This window comes from Rhizophagus irregularis, chromosome 27 (assembly GCF_026210795.1).
Source record: "Rhizophagus irregularis chromosome 27, complete sequence".
Lineage (NCBI taxonomy): Eukaryota > Fungi > Glomeromycota > Glomeromycetes > Glomerales > Glomeraceae > Rhizophagus > Rhizophagus irregularis.
The window spans coordinates 2,742,608-2,766,420 of NC_089455.1; the positions used below are offsets into that span (position 1 = coordinate 2,742,608).

Below are 23,813 nucleotides of genomic sequence, written 5' to 3' on the forward strand. Positions count from 1 at the left end.
TATTGAAATAATGTACTTGTTATTTTTATTTGTTCATAATTATATTATTATACATAATTAAAATAATTAAACAAAATCCCATTTCATCTAAAAAAAACTAAGAAGTAAAAAATATCAATTCTATCAACAATAACATTATTGCACCTAAGAATGAAAACCTAAAGAAAATTGCTCTCCATAAAAAAAGCCCAAATATATAAATAAAATTTACCATTATTACAGATTCTTCGTTTGAAAGAAATCTTATGATATCGCCTAAAAGAACTTGCTTAAAGAAATTGGAAAGTATCTTAAGAAAGCAAAGAAAGAATGGAAAGTTAGAAGAAAGTGCAAAACTGAATGAAATAAGAGTAACAACTCATGTTAAAAAAATAATAAAACGCGTTAATTGACTTACAAGGAGGAAATGTAAGTTAGGACCCGTCTACTAGAAAGTGAAAAATATCAACAATAACGTTATTACATCTAAGAATGAAAACCTAAAGAAAATTGCTCTCCATAAAAAAAAACCCAAATATATAAATAAAATTTACCATTATTACAGATTCTTCGTTTGAAAGGAATCTTATGATATCGCCTAAAAGAACTTGCTTAAAGAAATTCGTTCTAATTGAAAAAAAAAAAAATTTCGCAAGGAAACCTTGCAAATCTACCTGTTTCGTTTCTAACATCTTTAACTTCCCTCTGAAACATAAAGTAAGGAAGGTGAAAGTAAGAAGAATAAGTATTAAGAGAAAGGGAAAGGCATGAAGGAAAGTCGCCTAAAAAAGCAAAAAAAAGAATGGAAAGTTAGAAAGCGCAAAATTGAATGTGGTTTAGTGAAATAAGAGTAACAAAATTCATGTTAAAAAAATAATAAAACGCGTTAATTGACTTACAAAGAGGAAATGTAAAGTTAGGACCCGTCTACAAGAAAGTGAAAAATAACAACAATAACGTTATTACACCTAAGAATGAAATAAGAAAGCAAAGAAAGGGAGGAGAAAATGGGAAGTTAGAACCCGCCTGCAATAAATCAATGTGGTTTAGTTAGGAAATAAGAGTAATAAAACATGTTTAAAAAATAAAAAAATAAGAATAATAAACGCGTTAATTGACTTACAAGAAAGTGAAAAACTATCTAAGAAAGAGAAAAAATTAAAAATTCTGATCTAAACTTTGTAGAATTAAGAAACGAGATAAGTTTTAAACTTACAAGTTTTCGCCTAAAAGTTCTTAATAAAGAGAGAACACGCCTATAAAGAATGTGAGGAAAAAACAAACTAAAAAGATCTTATGGGTTACATACTGGTTACACAGATTACACAATCATGGATCAACCAATGATAATTGTATATTATTTTGATATATCACATATTTCTTACATATCGTTCACTATCAAATGCCTAAAGAAAACCGAAATAAGCTTTGCGCAAGAAACTTGATGAATAGGTATGATATAGAAGATTTTGACTTTGAAAAGCATACGATAATTGGAATAATTTAAATTTTTATTTATGAATTGTAAATAAACACTTTTAGCGGGTAGACTTTATATTAACCAAAATTTTTATGCACATAATTTTATGTTGTTTGAATTTATATCGGTTGATTTAACAAATGGATATTATTTCATTAAAGAAAATGAAAAAATAATTTTTTTGAAGTAATACTTTTTGAAATCAAAATATTTCAAAATAAGCCCAGATCCTAACAAAATACAATACAACAATGAACAATGAAGCGTCACGTTAAAAATAAAAAAGAAAACAGGTTGGACGAATTACCAATTTCATCCGTCCCAAAAAATCTAAAAAAACTTTTGTACTACCAAAGTCTCAGCCCGTGAATAAAAATTTGTATCACACATCTTTGTTATACATTGTATGATCGTACTTTTTATATAAAGATGGACGAGATAAAGAAAGAAATTTGCAAATTTTAATATTTTTAAACTTTTTGTAATTGACTTTTTAATAATTTTCTAATAAAGGGAGAATTTAGCAAGATTCTGATAGATGAGCTAAAATTACTTTTTCTTAGAGTCAGGAACCCTTCGGATAATTCATTAGAAGTATTACTAAAAACAATAGATCCTACAATTAATCCTGATCAACTTAAAGATTATATCAATATTTGCAGAGGAAAATTTTCAGATTTTAGATATAATTACAAGAGTATTATAGTAAAGAAAGCTCAGGACCTTGAAATTCATTTTAGGTATGCGGTTTTGAAGTTTTTATATTAGTTTATTTTGTTTTAGTAAATTATTATTTAACAATCTTTTTTTAGAAGTATCGGATTGGAAGAATTTGAAAACCTATTAGATAAAATTATTACTGAAGATTATTGTAGACAAATTCTTGCAACACATATTTCTTGTGTTCATAAAGAATCCTTTGAAAATGACAAAGTTTCTTTAAATAAACTTTTTGATTTTGTTAAAAAAAGTTTATTGATTGGTATAAAATCTTTTTTTATTCCAATTGATGTAAAAGGTGAACTTAAAAAAATGGATAATTGTACTAGTTCTATTAAATTACAATCAAGATATCATACTAATATTGTATATAATATGGATTTATAATTTTTTATAATTTCACTATTGTATTACTAATTAATTAATATCATAAGATTATTTCATTTAAATAAATAAAAAAGAAATAATATTAAACAATACCAAAACTTAAAATGTTATTTTATTAAAAATTAATGATAACTTACAATCTACTATATGATTTAAATTATCTAACCGGGAGTTTTCAAGAAATTTTTTAAAATGTGAAAGTACTCCCTTATGATAGCTTTGTTTTTTGTTTAAAATGTAATAAAAAGCATTAGCACCGAGCCTTATTGTTAAATAATAAAAAATATGAAGTTAATATTTATGATAAAAATAAATTTAAATTATAACAACACTAACCACATAAATTCTTTTTTATTTATATTAAAGGAATATCTACTTGATGCATCAGTTTTACATAATACTAAATATAAATGATCAATAGCATTATGTAATACTTCTGTAATAATAACAAAAAAATTGCGTTAGTAAAAAATAATAATTAAATTTATTAAAATTTAATCAAAATTTACCAAATTCGAAATCTTCATTTCTTTGGGATTTTTGTCTAGACATTCCTTTTATACAGTGGTGGAATTTCATTCCAGCCATTAAAAAATTTTGGTATATATTTAATAGGGTAGTTTCTCTTGTATTTAGCGAAGTATCATAAAAAATTTTATGGCTTTTTGCTAACAAAATTCTGAATAAATAATTATTTATATTAATTCAAAATTAATAATTTGCATAATATTAATCATAATGCTTACTCGATCATTTTTTTCTTTAAACATGTACCAGGGGTCTTTGTCGATTTTATAGTTAAAATGTTAGCAATATCTAATTTAATATAAATAATAATAAGTAAATTAATAAATAGTTTTTGAATTAATTATAGAATACTAACGGGATAAATCGCTGTATCTTGAATAATCCACTTTGACATCCAAATTACGAGTATCAATTAATATTCCACACCACGGGAACTCTTATTAAAATTCAGTTAATATTTTACAATACAATTAATAAAACAATCAATAAAATAAAATAAAATAGCAAATACGTACCATAACCATCAACTTTATTTATTTTATTATTATTAACAGTTAAATCAAAGTTTACCATACTTTTTTTATCATTTACGACGATTTTATACTTTAAATCATCTTGGTGCATTGTTGTGATAAATTTTATAACATTATTTTTGTTTGTACTTATATACAAAAAATCATCGAAATGCAATAGTAACTAATAATATTTAAATAATATTATAATATTAATTAAATATTAAATATATCAGTAAGTACATTGAAGTATAATATTTAAAAATACTTACCCCATTCGTGTTATTAATGATATATTTAAATTCTTCTTGCTCCATAACTCCATAATATATACTACATAATAAGGATGATAGTACCGATCCTTGTGGAATGCCGACTTTTTGTTTATAATATTCTTCATTAACCTATATTAATAAATTTAATCAGTTAAAATAATTAAATAAATCATTTAAATAATATTCACTTGTATTTATTACCTTTATAATATTTTGTTGAATATGTTCTTTCAACAATTCAAGAACATCCTTTACTTCCATATAAGATTCATACACATTATCAATAAGAATTGCATTTTTATAATTTTGAGTTAATTTGGCGCTGTATTTCGGAAAAGACAAAAATTCACCTAAATATATATATATGATAAAAACAAAATAAATTTAAAAAATAAAATAATTAAATTAAAGTACAATAAGTAATGTGTTGAAAAACTTTTACTTGAATCATGAACAAAGTTATCACATTTTCTATAAATAGTTCCACCTTTTAGATAAATAGCTTCAAATTTATTCACTGAGTATTGGTACTAAAAAAATCATCATTAGTAAATTAAAAAAAGATATTATATTATGCAAACAAGAAATTATTATTGTACAAACTTCAGTAAGAACTTCTTTTTCGATTATTTCCATAAGAATATTTTGATCAATTGTTTCGAAACAACATTTAATATCAACTTTAGCAAAATAAAGTCGTGGATTATCATCATTAGATAAGTGTTTTTTATATTCTTTTAAACAAGCATGAACTTCGTTATAATTGAATATAGACCCAGTTAGTAACGAAGGATTTTTTTCCTACCAAATAAAAAAAAAAGAATAATTAATATTTAAATATTTACAATAACATTCAATTCAAATTATTTAATAAACTTACTTTTTCGTATTTAAGGATCTGAAACGTCATATTTAATATGGAATTGATTGATTTTGGTCGCTTTATATTATTGGAAGTACGCATCGGACGTTTCATGTTAACAATAGGTCTCAGATTTCCTTTGTTATCTTTAGGGAGGAATTTTAATTCAGAGTAACCCAGTTTCCTGTTTTTGAAAATTGTTTCTTCATTCTTTGACGGTATTTTTTCATATACAGAACTCGTTAGAGATTTAAGATTTTGTTCAACCATTTTAAACCAAATCTCTCTTCGATAATAGGATAACCTATTTCCTTGTTTAGCATGATTTGTTATATAAAAATTCAGCTATAAATATTAATATAGAAATTGTTAATGACTATAAATAAAATAAAAAATAAAATCATTTAAAATATCTATTTACTTTGAGAAGTGGAATTACTAAACATTCAAAAATCCACCAAATTAATTCGTACAACATTTCGGTACATTTCAATATTTCCAAATTATTATTGCCTTTAAGCCATTGGCATTTTTTAATCTAAATATTAGAAATATATATATTTCGTTAATAAATCAAATACCATTTTAATACATAGAATAAAATTAAACAATAACCTTAAAATTTTGCACGACTTCATGTAAAGATACTACTTCGGAGTGACGTTTTTCAATAAAAACACTTATCATATTATAAATAACTGTTTTGTTATTTTTGTCACCAAAAAATTCGGGTGGAAATATAAAATCTAAAACTCCAACAACAAACTTCTTAACCTGTTTGAATTATTAAGTAATTTTTTTTTTAGAAATTAATAATAATTTAAGATAATTTTAAAATATTTAAAATATTACCTGATAGGTATTGCACTCAACTAAACTTGTTTCCTTTATATTTAATACAGATTATAAGAAAAAATAATAATTCAATATTTGATTAAAATAAACACAAAAAAATTACCTGGATCGGGCAGTAAGTATTAAGCAAATGTCTATACTGGCATATATTATGACGTTTAATTATGTGATCAATATACGGAAGTAGATGTTTTAAATAATCCGGAAATTTACAATGTAAATTCTATTTTTTAAAATAAGCTATAGATTGATCATTTTACAATAATACCCAATTAATAAGTATTCTAATAAATATATATACTTACATCTATTTCCTTTCTCCTATCCATATAAGTATAATATAATGCATGAGAAACTCTACAGGTAAATACGTTTTTCAAGTTGAATTGTTTCGGAAATATATAACTTATCACGGTATTCGACATATTAACGTTATGATACGAAAACTTAACAACATTAAGGATATCTAATGAAATCATTATTTATTTATTAGTTATTACAAAAAAAACAGTAAGAATTTTTTGGTACTTACGATCTTTTGGCAGCCCGTGCCACAATTCACCATCATCAGGAAATTATATAGTGCGAAAAGTTGCGCAAGTTTACACATCATAATATTTCGTAAGCTTCCAGACCCGCCGCAAGTTTGCGTAAGCGTAATATTTCGTAACTTTTTAAAATATTTCGAAATATTACGATATGCAAAGCTTCGTAATTTTACGATTTGTAATATTCCGTAATTTTGCGGTTCGCAATATTTCGTAATTTTACATAATATTTCGTAAGTTTTCAGACCCGCCGCAAGTTTGCGTAAGCGTAATATTTTGTAACTTTTTAAAATATTTCGAAATATTACTGTATGCAAGGCTTCGTAATTTTACGATTCGTAATATTCCGTAATTTTACTGCGTAATACTTCGCAACTTTTTAAAATATTTCGAAATTCTATGATGCGTAATGTTCCATAATTTGACGATTCGTAATATTCTGTGATTTTACACAACTTAATATTTCGTAATATTTCAAAATATTTCGATAAATAATACTTCATTTTCTGTACTATAAGTTTATATAATGTATGTTTTATTAGATATAATCATAAAAAATTACAAGTATTTATTAATATATACAGAATACATAAAAGTAAAAAAGAGAAAGAGTAGAGTAACAATATTATTAGACGTAAAAAGAAGAGAAACAGCTATAGTAACGTTAGTATTAGATATAAAGATAAAAGAAATATTGTTATTATTGTTAGTATTAAGGTAAAAAGAGTTAAAGAAACAGTAAAAGGAGTAAAAGAAACATGGATATTATCGTTAGTATTAAAGTACAAGTAAAAAGAAATAAAGGAAACGTAGATAGTATTGTTAGTATTACGACATAAAGTAACAAAGAGGTAAAAAAAACGCGTTAATATTAAAATAATTAGTATTAATAAATAAATATTTCTATACCTGCAAAGTAATTGAACAAAAGAATAAAGAAATAAAGAGAAAGGAAAAAATAAACATGTTGTTAGTATTGTTAGTATCGTTAGTATTAAAGTACAAGTAAAAAGGAATAAAGGAAACATGGATATTATTGTTAGTATTACGATACAAAATAACAAAGAGGTAAAAAAAAATGAAAATAATTAGTATTAATAAACAAATATTTCTATACCTGCAAAGCAATAAATTATGAAATATATGTAAATATATTGTATATAATTAAAGAAATAATAGAAAGAAGAGACAAAAAAATTAAAAATATTGAACAAAAGAATAAAGAAATAAGAAACAAAAATAAATAAGACAAAAACGCGTGCATGATTAAATGATTAAATGATTAAATTACATGCAAGGATCAGCCTAATTTTGATTGGCCAGAAATCATGTACATCGTATAGCGGGTGTGACATAAATAAATCGTGACTGAAATTTGTGTTCAATTTGTGTTCAATTTGTGTTGATAATTCTGGTAAAAAATTTGTTAATTTTGGCCAAATTTCGTTAAATTTGTTAAATTTGTGTTGAGTTTGTGTTGAATTTGTGTTGCGTAATTTTTTATTTATCACAAGGGGATGATATTTAGTAATTGCATGTACGACGTACAAGATTTTTTTTATGATTTTTTTAAGAAATGTACGCAAAATATTTAATCAGAATATAATTGTTTTATTTTTAAATATGATATATTGATGATTTTTTTTAAAAAATTCAATAGAATGTGCTAATAATAAATTGTTTTATTTTTAAATATAATATATTGATATTTATATTTAAATAACCAAAACATGTACATGATTTTTAATTATTTTTAATTGAAATCAAACTAAGATTTTTTTTTAAAAAAAAATTAAAATAAATTAAGTGATTTATATCTATATTTAGAATCATGATATTTATATTTAGATAATCCATATCCGCATGAGATTTAATTAATATGTTTAATGATGAAAAGTCTAATAAATTAAATTTTAATTGAAACGAGAAATAAAATCAAACCAAAGAGGTATTGTTCAAATTTTATTTAAAGTGACATTTTACGACTTTCTTTCAAATTTTTACTCATCCCAAAATCAAATTATAAAAATAAAATCAAATCTAATAATGCCTCGCCAAACACGTCGTCGTTCCTATAACGTCCATTGGAACTGGGCTATGATGGACGAACTTGTCGACATACGCCGCGACAGAAACCGCGCCTACCATAATATTAATGGTAGAAGCCGCCATGATTTTTGGGACTCTGTTGCCAATAGGTTCGCTATGACTAATATCTATAATTTTCTTTAAGAAAGAATTTAAATTCAAATTAACCAATCCATTTAATTGAATCAGAATAAATAGAATATTTCAAACGAGGGTTTCCGGGCAACAGTGCAGCCAAAAGTGGAGGAACCTCGTCAGGGATTACCATGTAAGTAAATAAATAAAATTACATTCATTTAAATTAAATGTATTTACCGAATATTCAAACTGATTTTGATATTTAGAACTATGTCCTTTATCGTAATGGTACTCCCCCGATCGGCTCGGCTTGGCGTGGACGCGTACCGGCCAAAGATATTATCGCGAATTTAGAACGAGATTTTGGGAGAGGCCGGGTAATTATACTATAATAAAATTTTATAATTAATATTACATTCTATTTTACGTTCACATTTTAAATTTGATAAATTTGATCAATTTTAGATACGCGCGACGATCGTAGGAGCAGGAGAAAACTTACCTACGTATCGTGAAGATAATTATTTTTATTTTTTTATTTATTAATTGCGATGACAGGCCCAGTCCAGTACCAAATATCGGCTGAGACTCACGTTTTTTGGGCTGTGACTGATAATCGACGTCCACGCCGTACAGCCCCAGGGTACTATTTTATAAAATAGTAGCGAACAAGTATCAAATGTATATTTTTTTATTAAGTTATAATAAAAATTAGAATTTACTTTAATTTTTAATATAAAAATTGTAAATAATAAAAAATTCGTAAATAAAAATAAATTTGCTTTCCCAAACTTAAAAAAAAAAGGTGTTTATATAAAAGAAAAGGTGTTTATATTATTTTTGATTATTCAATAGTATCACATGCCCCTTGTATACGTTCTACTGCATACGCAGTTTACAATCTCGTAAATTTTCGAAACGGAATATTACGCAGGTTTACAGTCTCGTAAATTTTCGAAATATTTCAACCGTAATATTACGCAGGTTTACAGTTTCGTAAATTTTCGAAATATTTTAACTGTAATATTACGCAGGTTTACAGTCTCGTAAATTTTCGAAATATTTCAACCGTAATATTACGCAGGTTTACAGTCTCGTAAATTTTCGAAATATTTTAACCGTAATATTACGCAGATTTACAGTCTCGTAAATTTTCGAAATATTTCAACCGTAATATTACGCAGGTTTACAGTTTCGTAAATTTTCGAAATATTTCAACCGTAATATTACGCAGGTTTACAGTTTCGTAAATTTTCGAAATATTTCAACCGTAATATTACGCAGGTTTACAGTTTCGTAAATTTGCAGAATATTTTGACCGTAATATTGCGTAAATCTTACGATATTGTAAACTTACGTAATATTTTAACCGTAATATCACATAAATCTTACGAAATTGTAAACTTACGTAATATTTTGAAATTTTTCGAAATATTATGCCATAAACTTTCATAAACTTACAAAATCGTAAACTTACGCAATTTTTCGCGCTATAAAATTTCCTGATGATTTTTATTATATATTAGGGGACCAAAAAACATAATTGAATGAGAAAAAAACAAGTTCGATATGGAATTCGTGTTGGATACTTTTATAATTTTATGATCATTTAAGATAGCGGCTTTGAAAGATTTATCCAAATCTTCAATGGGACGTTTTCTACTGATGGATGGACCCATAATTTGTATATAGCATCCATTTTTGAGCTCAAGAAAAATAGAATAGTTCGTCAACAAAAAACACAGGGCTTCTTGACCGATTCTATTTATTTTGAAAAATAATAATTAGTTATGCTTTTTATACATTAATTAAATATAAATTTTGCAAAAGCCAACCTTGTATAAAGTTTCAACCAAGCGTATGATTTCTTCATCAAATCAGTTGTAGTATTTAATGTACAGATTTGATATCCTTTCGGATTTTTAATTATAGATTTATTAGACTTAGTAAACCCAAATCTGCCTACGTTGATTATCGGTTCATGTCTATTTACTAAAAAATGAATGGACATATCTATTGTCTACAAATTAATATCGTTCATTAGTAAACGTTCACTCAAAGAAATAAATCAATATAAATTCTCACCGTATCTAGACCTATTTGTTCTTTTCGTATATTTTCCACAATCTCTTGCTTTTCCTTTGTAATCAGTGGGAAGTCTTTACAGGTATTAGAGCTTACAATAGTCGTTCGGAAGAGGTGCTTATACTCCTCTTCATCGTCTTTTTTAATTAAATCAATATCACGAGCAGATGATTGAAGTAAATCATACAAAAGTGTAAGATTTGAATAATTAGTCTTTAGTGTAGCATTAGCAATTGTATTATTCATTAGAATATTTTATTATAGTGGTTAAAAACTTTTGTGATTTTTTCGCGTATGTCATAAATACAGAAATATAAAAGATCGTCTTCATGAGTGAGATCGATATTTTTGTTGGCCAATCAATGGCTTTTATCGATCTTTTTTTTTACGATAAAAAAAAAAATTTACTTTTATTTTTAAATTGATAAAAAAAAATTACCTTTATTTTTAAATTTAGTATGCCTTTAAGAAGAAGCAGTAAAAGCAAGAATAGAAGCTTAAATTTATGACAACGAAAAGAACAAGTTCGTAATAATGTAACTAATATAGACAATACAATTAATGATGTAGCTACTGAATTAAAAGGTAACGAATTTAAATAATTTAAAATATTATATCTTAAATTAAAAATAACTTTCTTTAAATGTTCAGATAATAATGACGATGCAAATGAGAGTGGATTTGAACATTACACTGAATATAATGAAACTGATTATGTTGATAGTGAGAACGAAAATAATTATGTTGATAGTGATGATGAAAATAATTATGTTGATAGCGACAATGAAAGTGATGATAGTGATAATGAAAATAATTATATCGAAAGTGATGATGACGAAAGTGATGATGAAAATGATTATGTTGATAGTGATAATGAAAATAATGATGTTGTTAGTGATAATGAAGTTGAACACAAAAATTTTGAAGGTTCTGAAAATATACTTGAAAATAATACATTACCAAATTCTCCTTTTGATGGTGAATTTGGACCTTATTTTTCATCAAGTACTTCTGCCTCAATATTTGCTTGGATTACTAAACATATGATAAGTAAGTAAAATTAATTAATAAATTAATATTTTGTCTAAGATATTATTTAATATTTTAAAACGTTTTATTGTCAGCAACAAATGCGTATGAAGACTTGGTTAAAATTTTAAACCACCCAAATTTTGATGTCAAAGAAGTTCCTACGAATATTAGATACTTTAAAAAAAATAGTCGAGCTAGATTACCATTGTTAACAGTCAAGAAATACACTATACCCATATCTAACATGAAAACACAATCTACTTCTCAGCCTTTTAGAGAGGCATATGCAATATCATTATTTGATATCATAAAAAAAACTTTATCTAACCCACTTTTAATTTCTAAAATGTATAATGGTCCAGGAATTGAAGTAGAGAATAAAAGTGAATTTTGGCATGGTGAACATAATATTATGATAAATTCAGGTATTTTTTTAAATATTTGGTATTCATTAATTATAAATTATATTAATATTATTTAACTAAAATATATTATTATTTGTTTATTTAGTTGAATATTTTACAGGAGACTTTGTTCATATTATGGCATCAAATCAATTAAATTGTATGAGAATAACGTCTATAATTCTACATAACAGTAGATTAAAGTTAAAATTGCAGAGATTTTTAACTTTTGATGAACTTCCAGCTCAATATCAAACAGCTGATCGTTATTCTAATAGTAGTAATAAAAGATGGTTATTAGAAGATAAACCTATAATAGTTGAACCTGAAGTTATAGTTGGTAAAACATCAGTATGGTTACAAGATCAAGAAGAGCCTAATTATTATACATATATTGTTGCTGAAATTTTATATAATTATCAAAACAAATGGAAAATCAGAAATATATGTTATAGATTTAAACATCCATCAGAATATTGTCCTTTTCCTCAAAATCCACATAATTTACCAATGTGGAAAATATTTATAGATCTTTATTATGATGATTTTGGCACTTTTCGAAATGTATATTATTCATTAGGTGGTGTTTACATACAAATTGGCAATATGCCATTTTCAATGAGAAAACTTTTAAAAAATCATTTTATTATAGGATTTGTTCCTTTTGGTGGAAACTTTAAAGAATTTATTAGTCCATTTTTACAAGAATTAAAAGAATTAGAAAAAGGAAAAGTTTTTAATATTCAAGGTAAAAATATATTGGTAATAGCAGGTCTTGGTATTGTTACTGCAGACCTTCCACAGGGAAATGATTTAGTAGGAGTTATGAGACATAATGCTAAAAGAGGCTGTCGTTCTTGTAAAATTGAAAATCATAATTCTTTAAAATCTTTTGATGATATATCTAAAGAATTGCGATATCATCATTTAATGGATGATGAATTTGACCTTATATTAAATTCAGATTCATTAACAATTCAAAGGAATTTATGTTCAAAATTTGGGTTAAAAAATCAGAAACCAATATTAGATAATTTAATACGTGATCAACTTCTTCAATCACCCCAAGATATCTATCACGCTATTGCTGGTAAAATATTAAAATTAATGGATTGTACATTTAATATGTTTAATTCAAATGGAAATAATGAATTTATTAAAAATTGGAAGTTATTTGAAATGCCTATACAATGGCATAAATTACCAAATCCAATTACACATAGACAAAGTTTTATGATGTCAGATAGATTGCGTTTAGCTATGGTTTTACCACATATTCTTTGACAATATTTACAAATTAAACATTTAAAAAACAATTCACTTATTGAATTACAAGAAAATCTGTCTGTTAATACAAATAGAATTATAGATAAATTAATTCAATGTTGGGTAGTAGTAGCAAAATGTGCTAAACTTTGTTTTAGTTTATTTTTTAATAATGAATCATATAAAATTTTGAATGATTTATTAAACCAAGAAGCAATTTTACTTACAAAGGTATTAATTAAAATTAAATAATATTATTAATTATTATATAATATTAATTAGAGTATTATTTTATTAATTTTATAGATTTTTCCTCAAGATTTTACTAATCTTCCTAATTTACATATTAATGGTCATTTACAACATCATGCTAAAACATTTGCTACATTAGTAAATAGTGCTGTTGGAGTTAAAGAAATGGTTCATAAAATATTTAAAAATACTGTTTCACATACAAATGGAAAAATGATAGAAAAGAATCTAATAAAAAGATATAATACTTTACAGGCATTACGTAATATCATAGATGGTACTTTGGATTCTCATTATAATAATTTTTTGGGAAATGGTTATTTTCAAGACAATATTTTTAGATTATTGCTTTCTTCTTGGTTTGCTACATCAGCAACTATTTCTAATACTGAAAAAATAGGTATGTTTTATTATTAATTTATTTAACTGATTTTAATTTTAATTTTCACTTATTAAAAAATTTTATTATATAGCAATTAATGAAGCAGTTGAATCCCCAGATGATTCTATTTATGAAATTCGGCTACAAGCTAAATGGAAACAATATAAGATTTTGCAAAATAATTTTGAAACAAATATATCAATTAATGGTAATATTTACTATGGTCTTAAAACAGCTTATAAAGAATACTTTAACTTTACAGAATATCTTCATAATACCAAAATTATTTATTTTAATTATATTTCATATAAGGTATTAAACCAAGATGGTGAATCATCAATAATACAAATAAGTGTTGGAAATGTAGTAGAACTTGAAGAGGAATTAGAAGGGAATTCATATGCAATAGTACAAGCCATTTTTTTACGTACGTATAATAATGCTAAAAAGCATGCCCTTTTATTTTTTAAAATGGTTTGAAAAAATTGAAGGAAGAAATGGTATTGATTCTCTAATGATGTGTCGAAAATACAAAATATGTACAGAAAGGAAAAAATGGCACAATGTTTTTCCTATTTCTTTTGTAACTTCCATGCCTAAAGTCCATTTTGTTCATCAATGTGTTAATGACTGTTCAGTAAGAAATCATAATCTATCACAACCTTACTTACTAAATGAATTTTTTTATAATGCAATATAAAATAAAGTTCAGAGTTAATTTCTATAAATTATTAATATCAAGTAGTAAAATTAAATATTTTTAATTATTATTTCAATATTTAAAATAATTTTCCTAAACTTACAAAATTCAAATTTTATTGAATATTCTCAATTTTAGCAGATCGACACATTTTTTTTCTTTTAAGTAACGAAATTTAAACCTTTTTTTGTAGATATCATCTTGGCTGATGTGGATTGCAGCATTTCAAGGTATTTAACTTCGAAATTCATCATATAAATATGTTTTTTATTTTAATTTTAGGTTTCAACATCTTGCTAGTATTTATTTTGAAGAAAGGAAATGCTTACTAAATTTTCGAATTAAGATTATCAAAATATATACACAGGTCAAATGCTGACAAATCGGCATCCAATCGGATGCCAATAGTCATCCTTATTTGGTGATCGGATGCCAGTTAGGCGGTCAATTAATGGCGCAAATCAGAATATAACCGGATGTGCCAATTATAATATTACATAATAAAAATAAATCACACCCGGCACTATTTAATTTGACCACTATTTAATTTGTCAAATTAAATATAACCAGTATCTTCTGATTGCTAATAGAACCTTCCGATTGTAATTAATTGTTTAATAGAAATGCGCTGATTTGAATTGATTGCAAATATTATATTTATTATTATTCTAATACAATAATTTAAAATACAATCTATCAATAAGCTAATTTGATAAATCCTACATATACTATCTATCCAATGAACCTACCAAAACATACAAAAGAAAAGAATACATTAGTATTATTTACTAATATTTCCAATTTAAAACATCTCCCCTTCTTTTCTATGGGCCGTTTTATTAGTTTCAAGGTACCTGGTAGGCCCTACAATAAAAAAAGAAAGTGGAACGTTAATAAAGCTTACTAGCGTTCTCAATTTAAAAAAACTCCCCTCCTACTTTTAATAATTACCTCTCAGGGGGTTCCTTTGGTTCTGAAGGTCCTATAATAAAAAAATTTTTAGATAAGAAAAATGGCGTTGGTATAATTTAATAATGCTAACATCACCATACCCACCAAAGACACTTATCGTTCTAAGAGAAAATACTCCAAGACGCTGACCTACAGAAAAAAAAGTCCAGGTGCTGTTCAATGTTGAGAAATCCCACCAAAGAAGTCCAAGAAGTCAACGTCCGAAGTCCAATGCCAAAAGATCCAGTACTTACAGAAAAAAAGAAAGGTGAAAAACTAATAAAAAATTAAAGAAAATATGTAAGTTTTGAAGTATCAAATCAAAACTTGCCATACCCCAAAGCTGAAGAAACTGATACCTACAAAAAAAAGAGGAATTTAAAAAAAAGAAAAAATTAAAATAAAATTGTAAGTTCTGAACCGAAACTTACCAAATCCAAGATCCGATTCAAATAAGCCGGTATCTAAAAAAGGAAATGAAAGTTTAAAACGATTTTTTTAAAAATACATCCCCCCCTTGAAACCGATATCTATAAATAAAAATTAAAAAGTTTTTTCAAAAGAAAAATTTACTAAAAAAGTTAAGTTTCGAAGTTAACTTACCGATCCAAAGCGCAAAAATCTAAGCTGATACATACCTAAAAAACGAAGCCATGAGAGTAATTTTTTTAAAGGAAAAATTTTTTTTTAAGTTTATTAACGCTAAAAAGATTATCTTTCAGCACAAATCATAATTGACTAGTCTGATCTACCGATTGATTTATTTTGCTTTGACAATTCACATGCAAAAATTGTCAACAAACTTTACTGACGTAACTGACCGTAACGTCACTGCTAAAAAAAGAAAAAGTCTGTACCCCTAATTTTCTATATACCATTTTAATATATCACATTGACAAATAAAGTCTAATTGGCATAATTGTTGGTTTGGCAACAATAAGTAAATTTCTGATTGCTTCTTATTTTACATGTTGAAGATCTGGATTTCCCAACCGGCAGATATAGATTAGGATTCCCATTCCATTTTTATTGGATAGGAACGCATGTCTTATACATTTTTCTATTTTGTGTATCATTTTTTGTTTGTAATACGACAAAAAAAATATTTTAAGTTTTCTTATGTAATATGTAATATTATTAGCTCCTTTTTTTTAAAAAAAAAAATTTTTAAAGTATTTTGAAAGATTTTTTTTTGCTATAAAATAATTTTTTTTATCGAAATTGATGAGAGGAGATGGTTTTTATTGGCTAAATTTTCATATAAAAAAATACATTATGTCATGGCAAAAAAATGTTTTCATCGGGCTACTACCATAATATTCAATCCGATGAAGGCATTGTGTTGAATTTAAATTCTCCATGACTTTTATCGAAGTTATATTCAATTTAGTGTTATGATAAAATCAGTAAAGGGAGAGAAAAACTTTCACACACAATAAATTTTAGTATAATTGAGATATCTCACTGACAGATCCGCGTTCATGATTGACCAGAATATTGTCTCAGAATACTAAAGATTGGTTGCAATACGTTACCATTATGTAAGTTACCGGTTACAAACTTTTGCTCATTTCTTTATTCCAATTTAAATGTGATTTACAAAATAGCAACATAAGATCACTGACAAATTAAAATAAATTGTTAAGTTCGTAAACAAATACTTAACAATCTCTACATTTGTAAGAAATTAAATTTACTGCCAGGTTCAATTTAATTTTTTTTCGCTAAATCATATAAATGATAAAAATGTAAATTATAAAATAGTAGTAATAATAATAATTCAATAATTCGTTAAAACGTGGAGATGTGACGTACTTAATAAATTTTTTAACAATCCGCAAGACCTTTACCATGAACAAAAAAAGCTAGATAAATAACAATCGCTGAAAATGTCAGGGGTAAAGTTTGTTTCGTAATGACAAATATAAACTCGTGTGATTTATTATGTCAGATCGAACACTGCTTTATTTGATGAAAATTGCCCCATAAAATAGTTTTTGACAAAGAATTTGAACTTTTTTTCGTGTTTCAAGCGTGTACTTTATTCTGATTCATTTGTGATCAGAAGATTCTTCGCGTAGTTAATGCGGTTACTGCATTAATATAAATGTAAGCTGATTTCCACACTCTTTCTAAATATTCTAAATAAAAATAGCCCCCAAAAAAAAATCTAAAAATGCTACATCAAAAAGTATGTAGCTAAATAAATTTCTTAATAAATAATATCTCGAATAAATTATAAACCATAACTTAATATTCTTTTCTTCTATTATAGGATTAGGTGGTACGGTTGCAGAAGGATCAAAACAACCTATAAAAAAAAATAGAAGTTCATTTAATACAAATGAAGCAAAAACTAAGAAAAATAAATCTATAGAGGAAATATCCTCAGACTTAGAAACTGTCGCAAAAGAAAATGAACAAGCATTAGCTATAACAAACAGAAGTTTACCTGAAGCAATATCTAAAAAAAACATATTCGTCATGGTAATTCCCCCAGAAATAGAAACTGCTGTTATAGAAGAATCTCAACAAGAAAAGAATGCTCTGAAAAAAAGAAGTCTACCTAATACCGTTGAATCAAGATTTAAGAAAAAAAAATCTATACAAGAGATTCCGCCTGACATAATAGATTTAGAGACAGTCGAAGGACCTGAACAACAAGGGCAAGGTTTGTCAAAAGAACAAAACTATTTGCTATGAATATTTAGAATGAAAAACTAACGTGTTTTCAAACGAAAAGAAAATTTAAGTTTATTCGATTTTGATAAAATAACGAATGATATTCCTATATTAATTCCAGATCGTCCAAACATGTAAGTAAACTACTGTTTGGGACACATTTATCACATCTTACATTACACTTATACCTTTAATGCCCTTACTAATTAGGATATACCTCTTTTTTTTTTCTAAAGGAGAAACAATTTAGAATCATACACAGAATTTGAAATTGCCGATTTTGTTGCAGATCATCCATCAATATTGGAGCTGGCTAGTGTTCTTAAGGAATCTAAAAGCGTAACGGCTAGAAATTCTAGAAATTGTAAATTGCCAGCTCTTTCTCTTCAGGTATAGTAAATATTTATAATTCATTTTAATGTAAATTTATTTTGAATTAAAAGTCTATCATTATTTAGAAAGAAAAAGATATAAATAATAAACTTTTGATCGAAGAACTCAAGCTCCTATTTCTAAAGTGTCGAAAACTGAATTCGCATGTTTTTAATGCGATTATTTGTGCAATTTATCCAGATTTGAGGGATAAACTTCATCAGGAAACAGCAAAGAATATTCATCACGAATGCGTATTAAAAATGGCAGACTATAGGCACAAATATGTGAAAAAAATATCAGAAATGGTGAATACTTATATAAAAGATGAAGAATAAGAATCAAAATAAATTACTATTGATTATTGTATTATTATTAAATAAAAATATTAACCAAATTTATAGAAAGGTTACGGTTGAAGAATACATTGGCGATTCGTGGAGAAACATTTTATTTATGCATCCTCGTGCTATTTAAAAAGATGAATTTGAATCGTCAAAAGATGATCAAGAACAACTTAAAAAATTTGTAATAGAATCATTTAAAATCGTTCTTGATTATGAACTACTAGATAAAGATGGCGCAGACGTTGATCTTCCTGGGGATAAAATCAAAAAAACTTTAGATCATATTACCTTAGGAATTAAAGTTCATTCTGTATCAAAGCATGATATTGTAAACACTTTAGATCTCAAAAATTGCTTAGGTAATTTTTTTTCGCAACAAAATAGATGTAATTGTTAAAAATAAAAATATTTCCAAATATTAAATTCGGTGTTTTTGTGCTATAAGTAATGTTCCATCAAGTTTTATTTGGTAACGGAATTTTACACAGTGATTCAATGCCGTTCATACATAAAGAGTTATGTATCGAGATTTTCAAACAAGAGACTTAAGAGACTTGATTAAAGAATCTTTACTTTAGCCAAAAAAGTTTTTAATGTGAAAATTTGGGAAAATTCTGACGTAAAGTTGTTGTTTGAGGAATTGCGCCTCCTTCTTTGAGGTGTTTTTAAAAAAAACGGAAGTAAACTATTAACTTTCGTAAAGGAATATCTGCATTAGAAAATGCTTCTATCGAATCCTTTATCACTTCTTTTTTTGATGCTATAGCAAGTAGTTTGTATTGTTTGCTGACTTTTGGCTTTTTCCTTTGTTTCAAAAATAATTTTTTGGGAAGCATGCTTTTTGTTAATTTATGTTTCCATTCTACTGAGATCACATACAAAAAAGTAATCCATTATCAGCACGAAATACATAATCTTTAACTCGTGTATGAACTTTTATTGCACTGATTTTTCGATATAGGATAATGACTTGCCCCCCTTAAAATTTATACTGCAGAAAATTTTGCGAATATGTCATATATATGTTGTGCCTCAGATCGTCAGATCGCAACTAGGTGAAACAATGTGATATACGGAAAGAAAAGTTCATTCGAACTTTTCTTAATTCTCAAAATCTTGTGATTAAAGATTTTCAAGGATAAGGAAGAAAAGTTCATTTGAACTTTTCTTAATTCTCAAAGTCTTGTGATTAAAGATCTTCGAGGATAAGGAAGAAAAGTTCGTTCGAACTTTTCTTAATTCTCAAAATCTTGTGCTTCGGTTTTTTTCTTAAAAAAAAAAATATCTTAATCTGAAAAAATAGTGCTAGTTTAACCCATTAGTAACTACACTAAAAATTATTTTAATTATTATGCTTTAAATAGGAACGGTTCTTCACGGCTAATTAGCTTCTTTGAGGTAAGTTTCGGAAGCTTTTATTATTTTTTTTATTTTTTTCTTTTTGGAACGGTACTAACCCTTTTTTTTTTCTTTTTTTAGCATTTCGGCCTGGACTTTCTCCCGGTAAATAAGTGTGCTATGATGTCTACTATGGTGTTAGTTTCTTTCTCCTAGAACGGTACTGACTGTTCTTTTGCCTTTTTTTTTAGCATTTCGGCCTGGGACTCTCTCGGTAATAGGTGGTGTCTATGGTGTTGGTTTCTTTCTCCTAGAACAGTACTGACCGTTCTTTTGTCTTTTTTTTTTTAGCAGAAACTTTTCCTGAATTAGAAGTCATTCCCTCTAACAAAATATCAATTAGAGAGGCTGCATGCCTTCAGAATGCTGGTTTAGTATCAGGGGTATATGTAATTGTAAAGGTGAATGCAATAGTAATAAATGTCGCTGTAAGAAGGCGGGTGGAGACTGTAGCAGTAGATGTTATAGTGGACGTTCGTGGCAAAAATAAATGATACTTATATGTAAAATAAATTAGTCAAGAAATGCATTATTACTGATGTATTATATGAAAAAAATAATTAAGAAATTGAATTTAAAGTAATTTCATATATGCTTAATTCATTGATTTTATTTGTTAATGGATTATACATAATTTTTATATTATTTAATATCAGATTTTACATTAAACTTTTCGTTCCTCTTATTATGAATTTTCATTTCTCTAATATTCCTATGTTTTCTTACTTAAATATTTACCTATTCTAAAAACCATTAATCTATTCCTATTAAAAAAAGAAAAGGGAATGGTTAGTATCTAGAAGAAAAAACCAATACTATAGATACCATAGCACCACCTATTTACCAGGAGAGAGTCCAGGCCAAAATGCTAAAAAAAGACAAAAGAACAGTCAGAATCGTTCTAAGAGAAAGAAACTAACACCATAATAGACATCATAGCACACCTATTTACCGGGAGAGAGTCCAGGCCGAAATGCTAAAAAAAAAAGAAAAAAAAACGGTTAGTACCGTTCCGAAAAAGAAAAAAATAAAAATAAAAATAAAAGCTTCTGAAACTTACCTCAAAGAAGCTAATTAGCGTGAAGAACCGTTCCTATTAAAGCATAATAATCAAAATAATTTTTATGTAGTTACATAACACTATTTTCAGATTAATAAAATAGTAGATATTTTTTTTAAAAAAAAATTTATTTGCCTTAGATTAAAAAACCGAGCACCTCAGATTATCAATGATCCACATCACACACCTCACATGACGATTTCAATCCGAGAATCGATCTGAGGCACAACAAAAATATGTAGCGATATAGTTTATCAAAAAATTTTGTGACTTGTATGATATTATGTGAAATGCCATAAATCATCGTCCTGCACTGGATCTGCTGCGCGGAATTTTATTTTTCGTTCGCATTTTTGGGTATTTGGATTAAGATCTAAAATATAGATCTGTCATCTGTGAGATATGCAAAAGTATCGATCTTGATAGGTCAGGGGGATAGTTCTTGATATATCAATAATAAAAATAAATATATGTCTATCAAGAAGCATACCGCATCTATATCAAGATCGATACTTTTGCGTGAGATATGGCAAGCCAAAGCGAAATCAGACATTGTATGCGTGTACTGTAGACAAATTTAGTATACATACCATACAATTACGCCAATTGATAATCAGTTTATATAAACTGAGATTAAAATAAAAATTGATCTTATCATCTTTACAAACTACGACGAGCTATGACGAGCTATGACGAGCTACGGAAGTTTGTAGTCAAAACTACACTGAAATGCGACCAGTGCTCATGTATATTATTTTCCCTAACCCTTTTCTACTAACCTTTAATTTTGTAGTGTTTGGTTTTATTGCCACAGTTCACCTATAAACCGGTTGCCATGCTTGAGTACTAATAGCATCTAAGTTAGTTGTTGAAGCTGAAGTTTAGGGTTCGCCCTTTTCTAAGGTGGATTCATAAGTAGTGCAATGGTTTCTATTCTTATTTATTTAATTCATTATACACAAGCATATACACATATTCCCACTTTTTTTCGACTTGTTCTTTTGTTAGTAAAGAAGCCAACTACAAACAAGAATAATTATGCAATAATCAAATCCTTTGATCAAGATCAAAATGATACTGTCATTTGAGATTAAAATTGGTTAAGGGAAAGTAAGGTTGCAACATACAATTATGGAAAATAAGACAATCATATGAAGTGAAACCTGAAAGATGAGTACACAGCTATTATATCTTCTCCATCAGTTATTGTTAGAGATCATGCACTCTTTCGGCAGTCACGTGTTTTGTTAAATACTTATTTGGTCGGTTTATTTACTAAAATTGATACTTGATTTTTAAGCAGTGGCGTTACTTTCGTCATTTCAGACAAAGATCGGAACATTATCAACGACCCGTCCATCTTCTTACGACATACACCATCACCAGACTATGAATCCAACACCACCATCAGTGATCGTTCGTACGGAATCGGTAGATACTGTACCCACTCCGGCCCATGATTAACATTAAGACAGAAACAATATCGGACTGATACATAATGCATCATTCCACACCTGACAGTATTTACGTGTGGCGTCAATAGACGAAAGAATAATACGAGAGATGGAATATGTTTGAACTTCCTTTTTTTTAATGCTTCTGTTCGCTCTTCTTTCTTTGGTTTTTTCTTTCCTTAGCCTTTTACTCTCATGCGTAGTGGGCGGGACGTGTTCAGATGCGTCCCTCCACAGGTTTGTTTTTTGACACCAAGGTGGCGCTGTTAAATTTGGCGGTTTGGTAGTTTAGAATTACTTTAGGCTTACGAATAGTTTGTCCCTTTGTTCACATGGAAATTAAATAAAAATAAAATATTGATACTTGATTTTTAATTTAATTAAGCTTTTTTATTAAAGCTTAACTTTACAAGTCGATAATTTAATCGAATTCTTACTTTTTCGCAAGGCTAATAAGTTTCATTTTTTTACCTTATTACATTATTGCATTCCATTTTTGTTTAGTGCTATTTCGTATGTCTTTGTCTGGTGGCTCTTTTGGAAAGAAAGTACTAAGCTATTTTTCATCTTTTAGTTTCTAGTCTCTATTTCATACTACCCTTTTTTGTTCTTTCATCCTTTGATTCTTCCAGAAAGGTAAAGGTGAGCTTTTCGCCTCTGATCATTTCTTGTCTTTGTTCGTACTAACTGATTTTTTGTTTCTTTAGGTCCTGGTTGTTGAGTGTTCTATTGAAAGGTAAAGGTAATTTTTCTTCATCCGTTTTATAATCTAATTTTCATCTTTGGTTCTTTCTGATTAGTTGACTAATATCGGTTTTCTTTTCTTTAGGGCTTTGTGAGTATACTTTCAGAGTGACAGTTGGTTTATTTATGGCAATTTTTTCTTTTAATCTTAGGTTGGTTTTATTCAGTTTCTTACTGAATTTATCGTCTTTTTTAGGTCACCCATACTTTCTTCTTTCAGATTTTGACGGTTTTTCCTGGAAATTAAGATTAGGTTCATTCTTATTTTTTTTTCTTTTCTACCTTTCAGAACAAGGGTAGTTTTTGTTTTCCTTTTTGATTTCATTACTAATCATCGTCTTCTTTCTCTTGGTTTTTGGTACATTTTAGATT

The 23,813-nt window shown here is 26.9% G+C and overlaps 5 protein-coding genes across 5 annotated transcripts; 3 read left to right on the forward strand and 2 right to left on the reverse strand.

The window, feature by feature from the left end:
* Positions 1 to 1,717: 1,717 nt before the first annotated feature.
* OCT59_018477 (uncharacterized protein) lies at positions 1,718 to 2,566 on the forward strand (the record flags this gene model as incomplete). Its single annotated transcript, XM_066148796.1, has 3 exons — positions 1,718 to 1,752; positions 2,023 to 2,199; positions 2,272 to 2,566. The coding sequence occupies 3 exons, from the start codon at positions 1,718 to 1,720 to the stop codon at positions 2,564 to 2,566; spliced, it is 507 nt and encodes a 168-aa protein (XP_066004689.1).
* Positions 2,567 to 2,886: 320 nt separating this feature from the next.
* On the reverse strand, positions 2,887 to 5,430 carry OCT59_018478 (uncharacterized protein; the record flags this gene model as incomplete). The annotated part of the gene is made up of 12 exons (XM_066148797.1): positions 2,887 to 3,002; positions 3,076 to 3,245; positions 3,313 to 3,382; positions 3,450 to 3,530; positions 3,610 to 3,790; positions 3,879 to 4,010; positions 4,083 to 4,231; positions 4,324 to 4,411; positions 4,485 to 4,682; positions 4,762 to 5,088; positions 5,165 to 5,281; positions 5,359 to 5,430. The coding sequence occupies 12 exons, from the start codon at positions 5,428 to 5,430 to the stop codon at positions 2,887 to 2,889; spliced, it is 1,701 nt and encodes a 566-aa protein (XP_066004690.1).
* Positions 5,431 to 10,116: 4,686 nt separating this feature from the next.
* Positions 10,117 to 10,643, reverse strand: OCT59_018479 (uncharacterized protein; the record flags this gene model as incomplete). Its single annotated transcript, XM_066148798.1, has 2 exons — positions 10,117 to 10,332; positions 10,398 to 10,643. 2 exons carry the CDS (start codon positions 10,641 to 10,643, stop codon positions 10,117 to 10,119), a joined length of 462 nt encoding a protein of 153 aa, XP_066004691.1.
* Positions 10,644 to 10,855: 212 nt separating this feature from the next.
* On the forward strand, positions 10,856 to 14,213 carry OCT59_018480 (uncharacterized protein; the record flags this gene model as incomplete). Its single annotated transcript, XM_066148799.1, has 8 exons — positions 10,856 to 10,874; positions 10,947 to 10,982; positions 11,049 to 11,447; positions 11,522 to 11,854; positions 11,940 to 12,413; positions 12,486 to 13,096; positions 13,406 to 13,751; positions 13,825 to 14,213. 8 exons carry the CDS (start codon positions 10,856 to 10,858, stop codon positions 14,211 to 14,213), a joined length of 2,607 nt encoding a protein of 868 aa, XP_066004692.1.
* Positions 14,214 to 17,560: 3,347 nt separating this feature from the next.
* OCT59_018481 (uncharacterized protein) lies at positions 17,561 to 18,776 on the forward strand (the record flags this gene model as incomplete). Its single annotated transcript, XM_066148800.1, has 5 exons — positions 17,561 to 17,579; positions 17,666 to 18,055; positions 18,128 to 18,200; positions 18,303 to 18,456; positions 18,525 to 18,776. 5 exons carry the CDS (start codon positions 17,561 to 17,563, stop codon positions 18,774 to 18,776), a joined length of 888 nt encoding a protein of 295 aa, XP_066004693.1.
* Between the last annotated feature and the right edge of the window lie 5,037 nt (positions 18,777 to 23,813).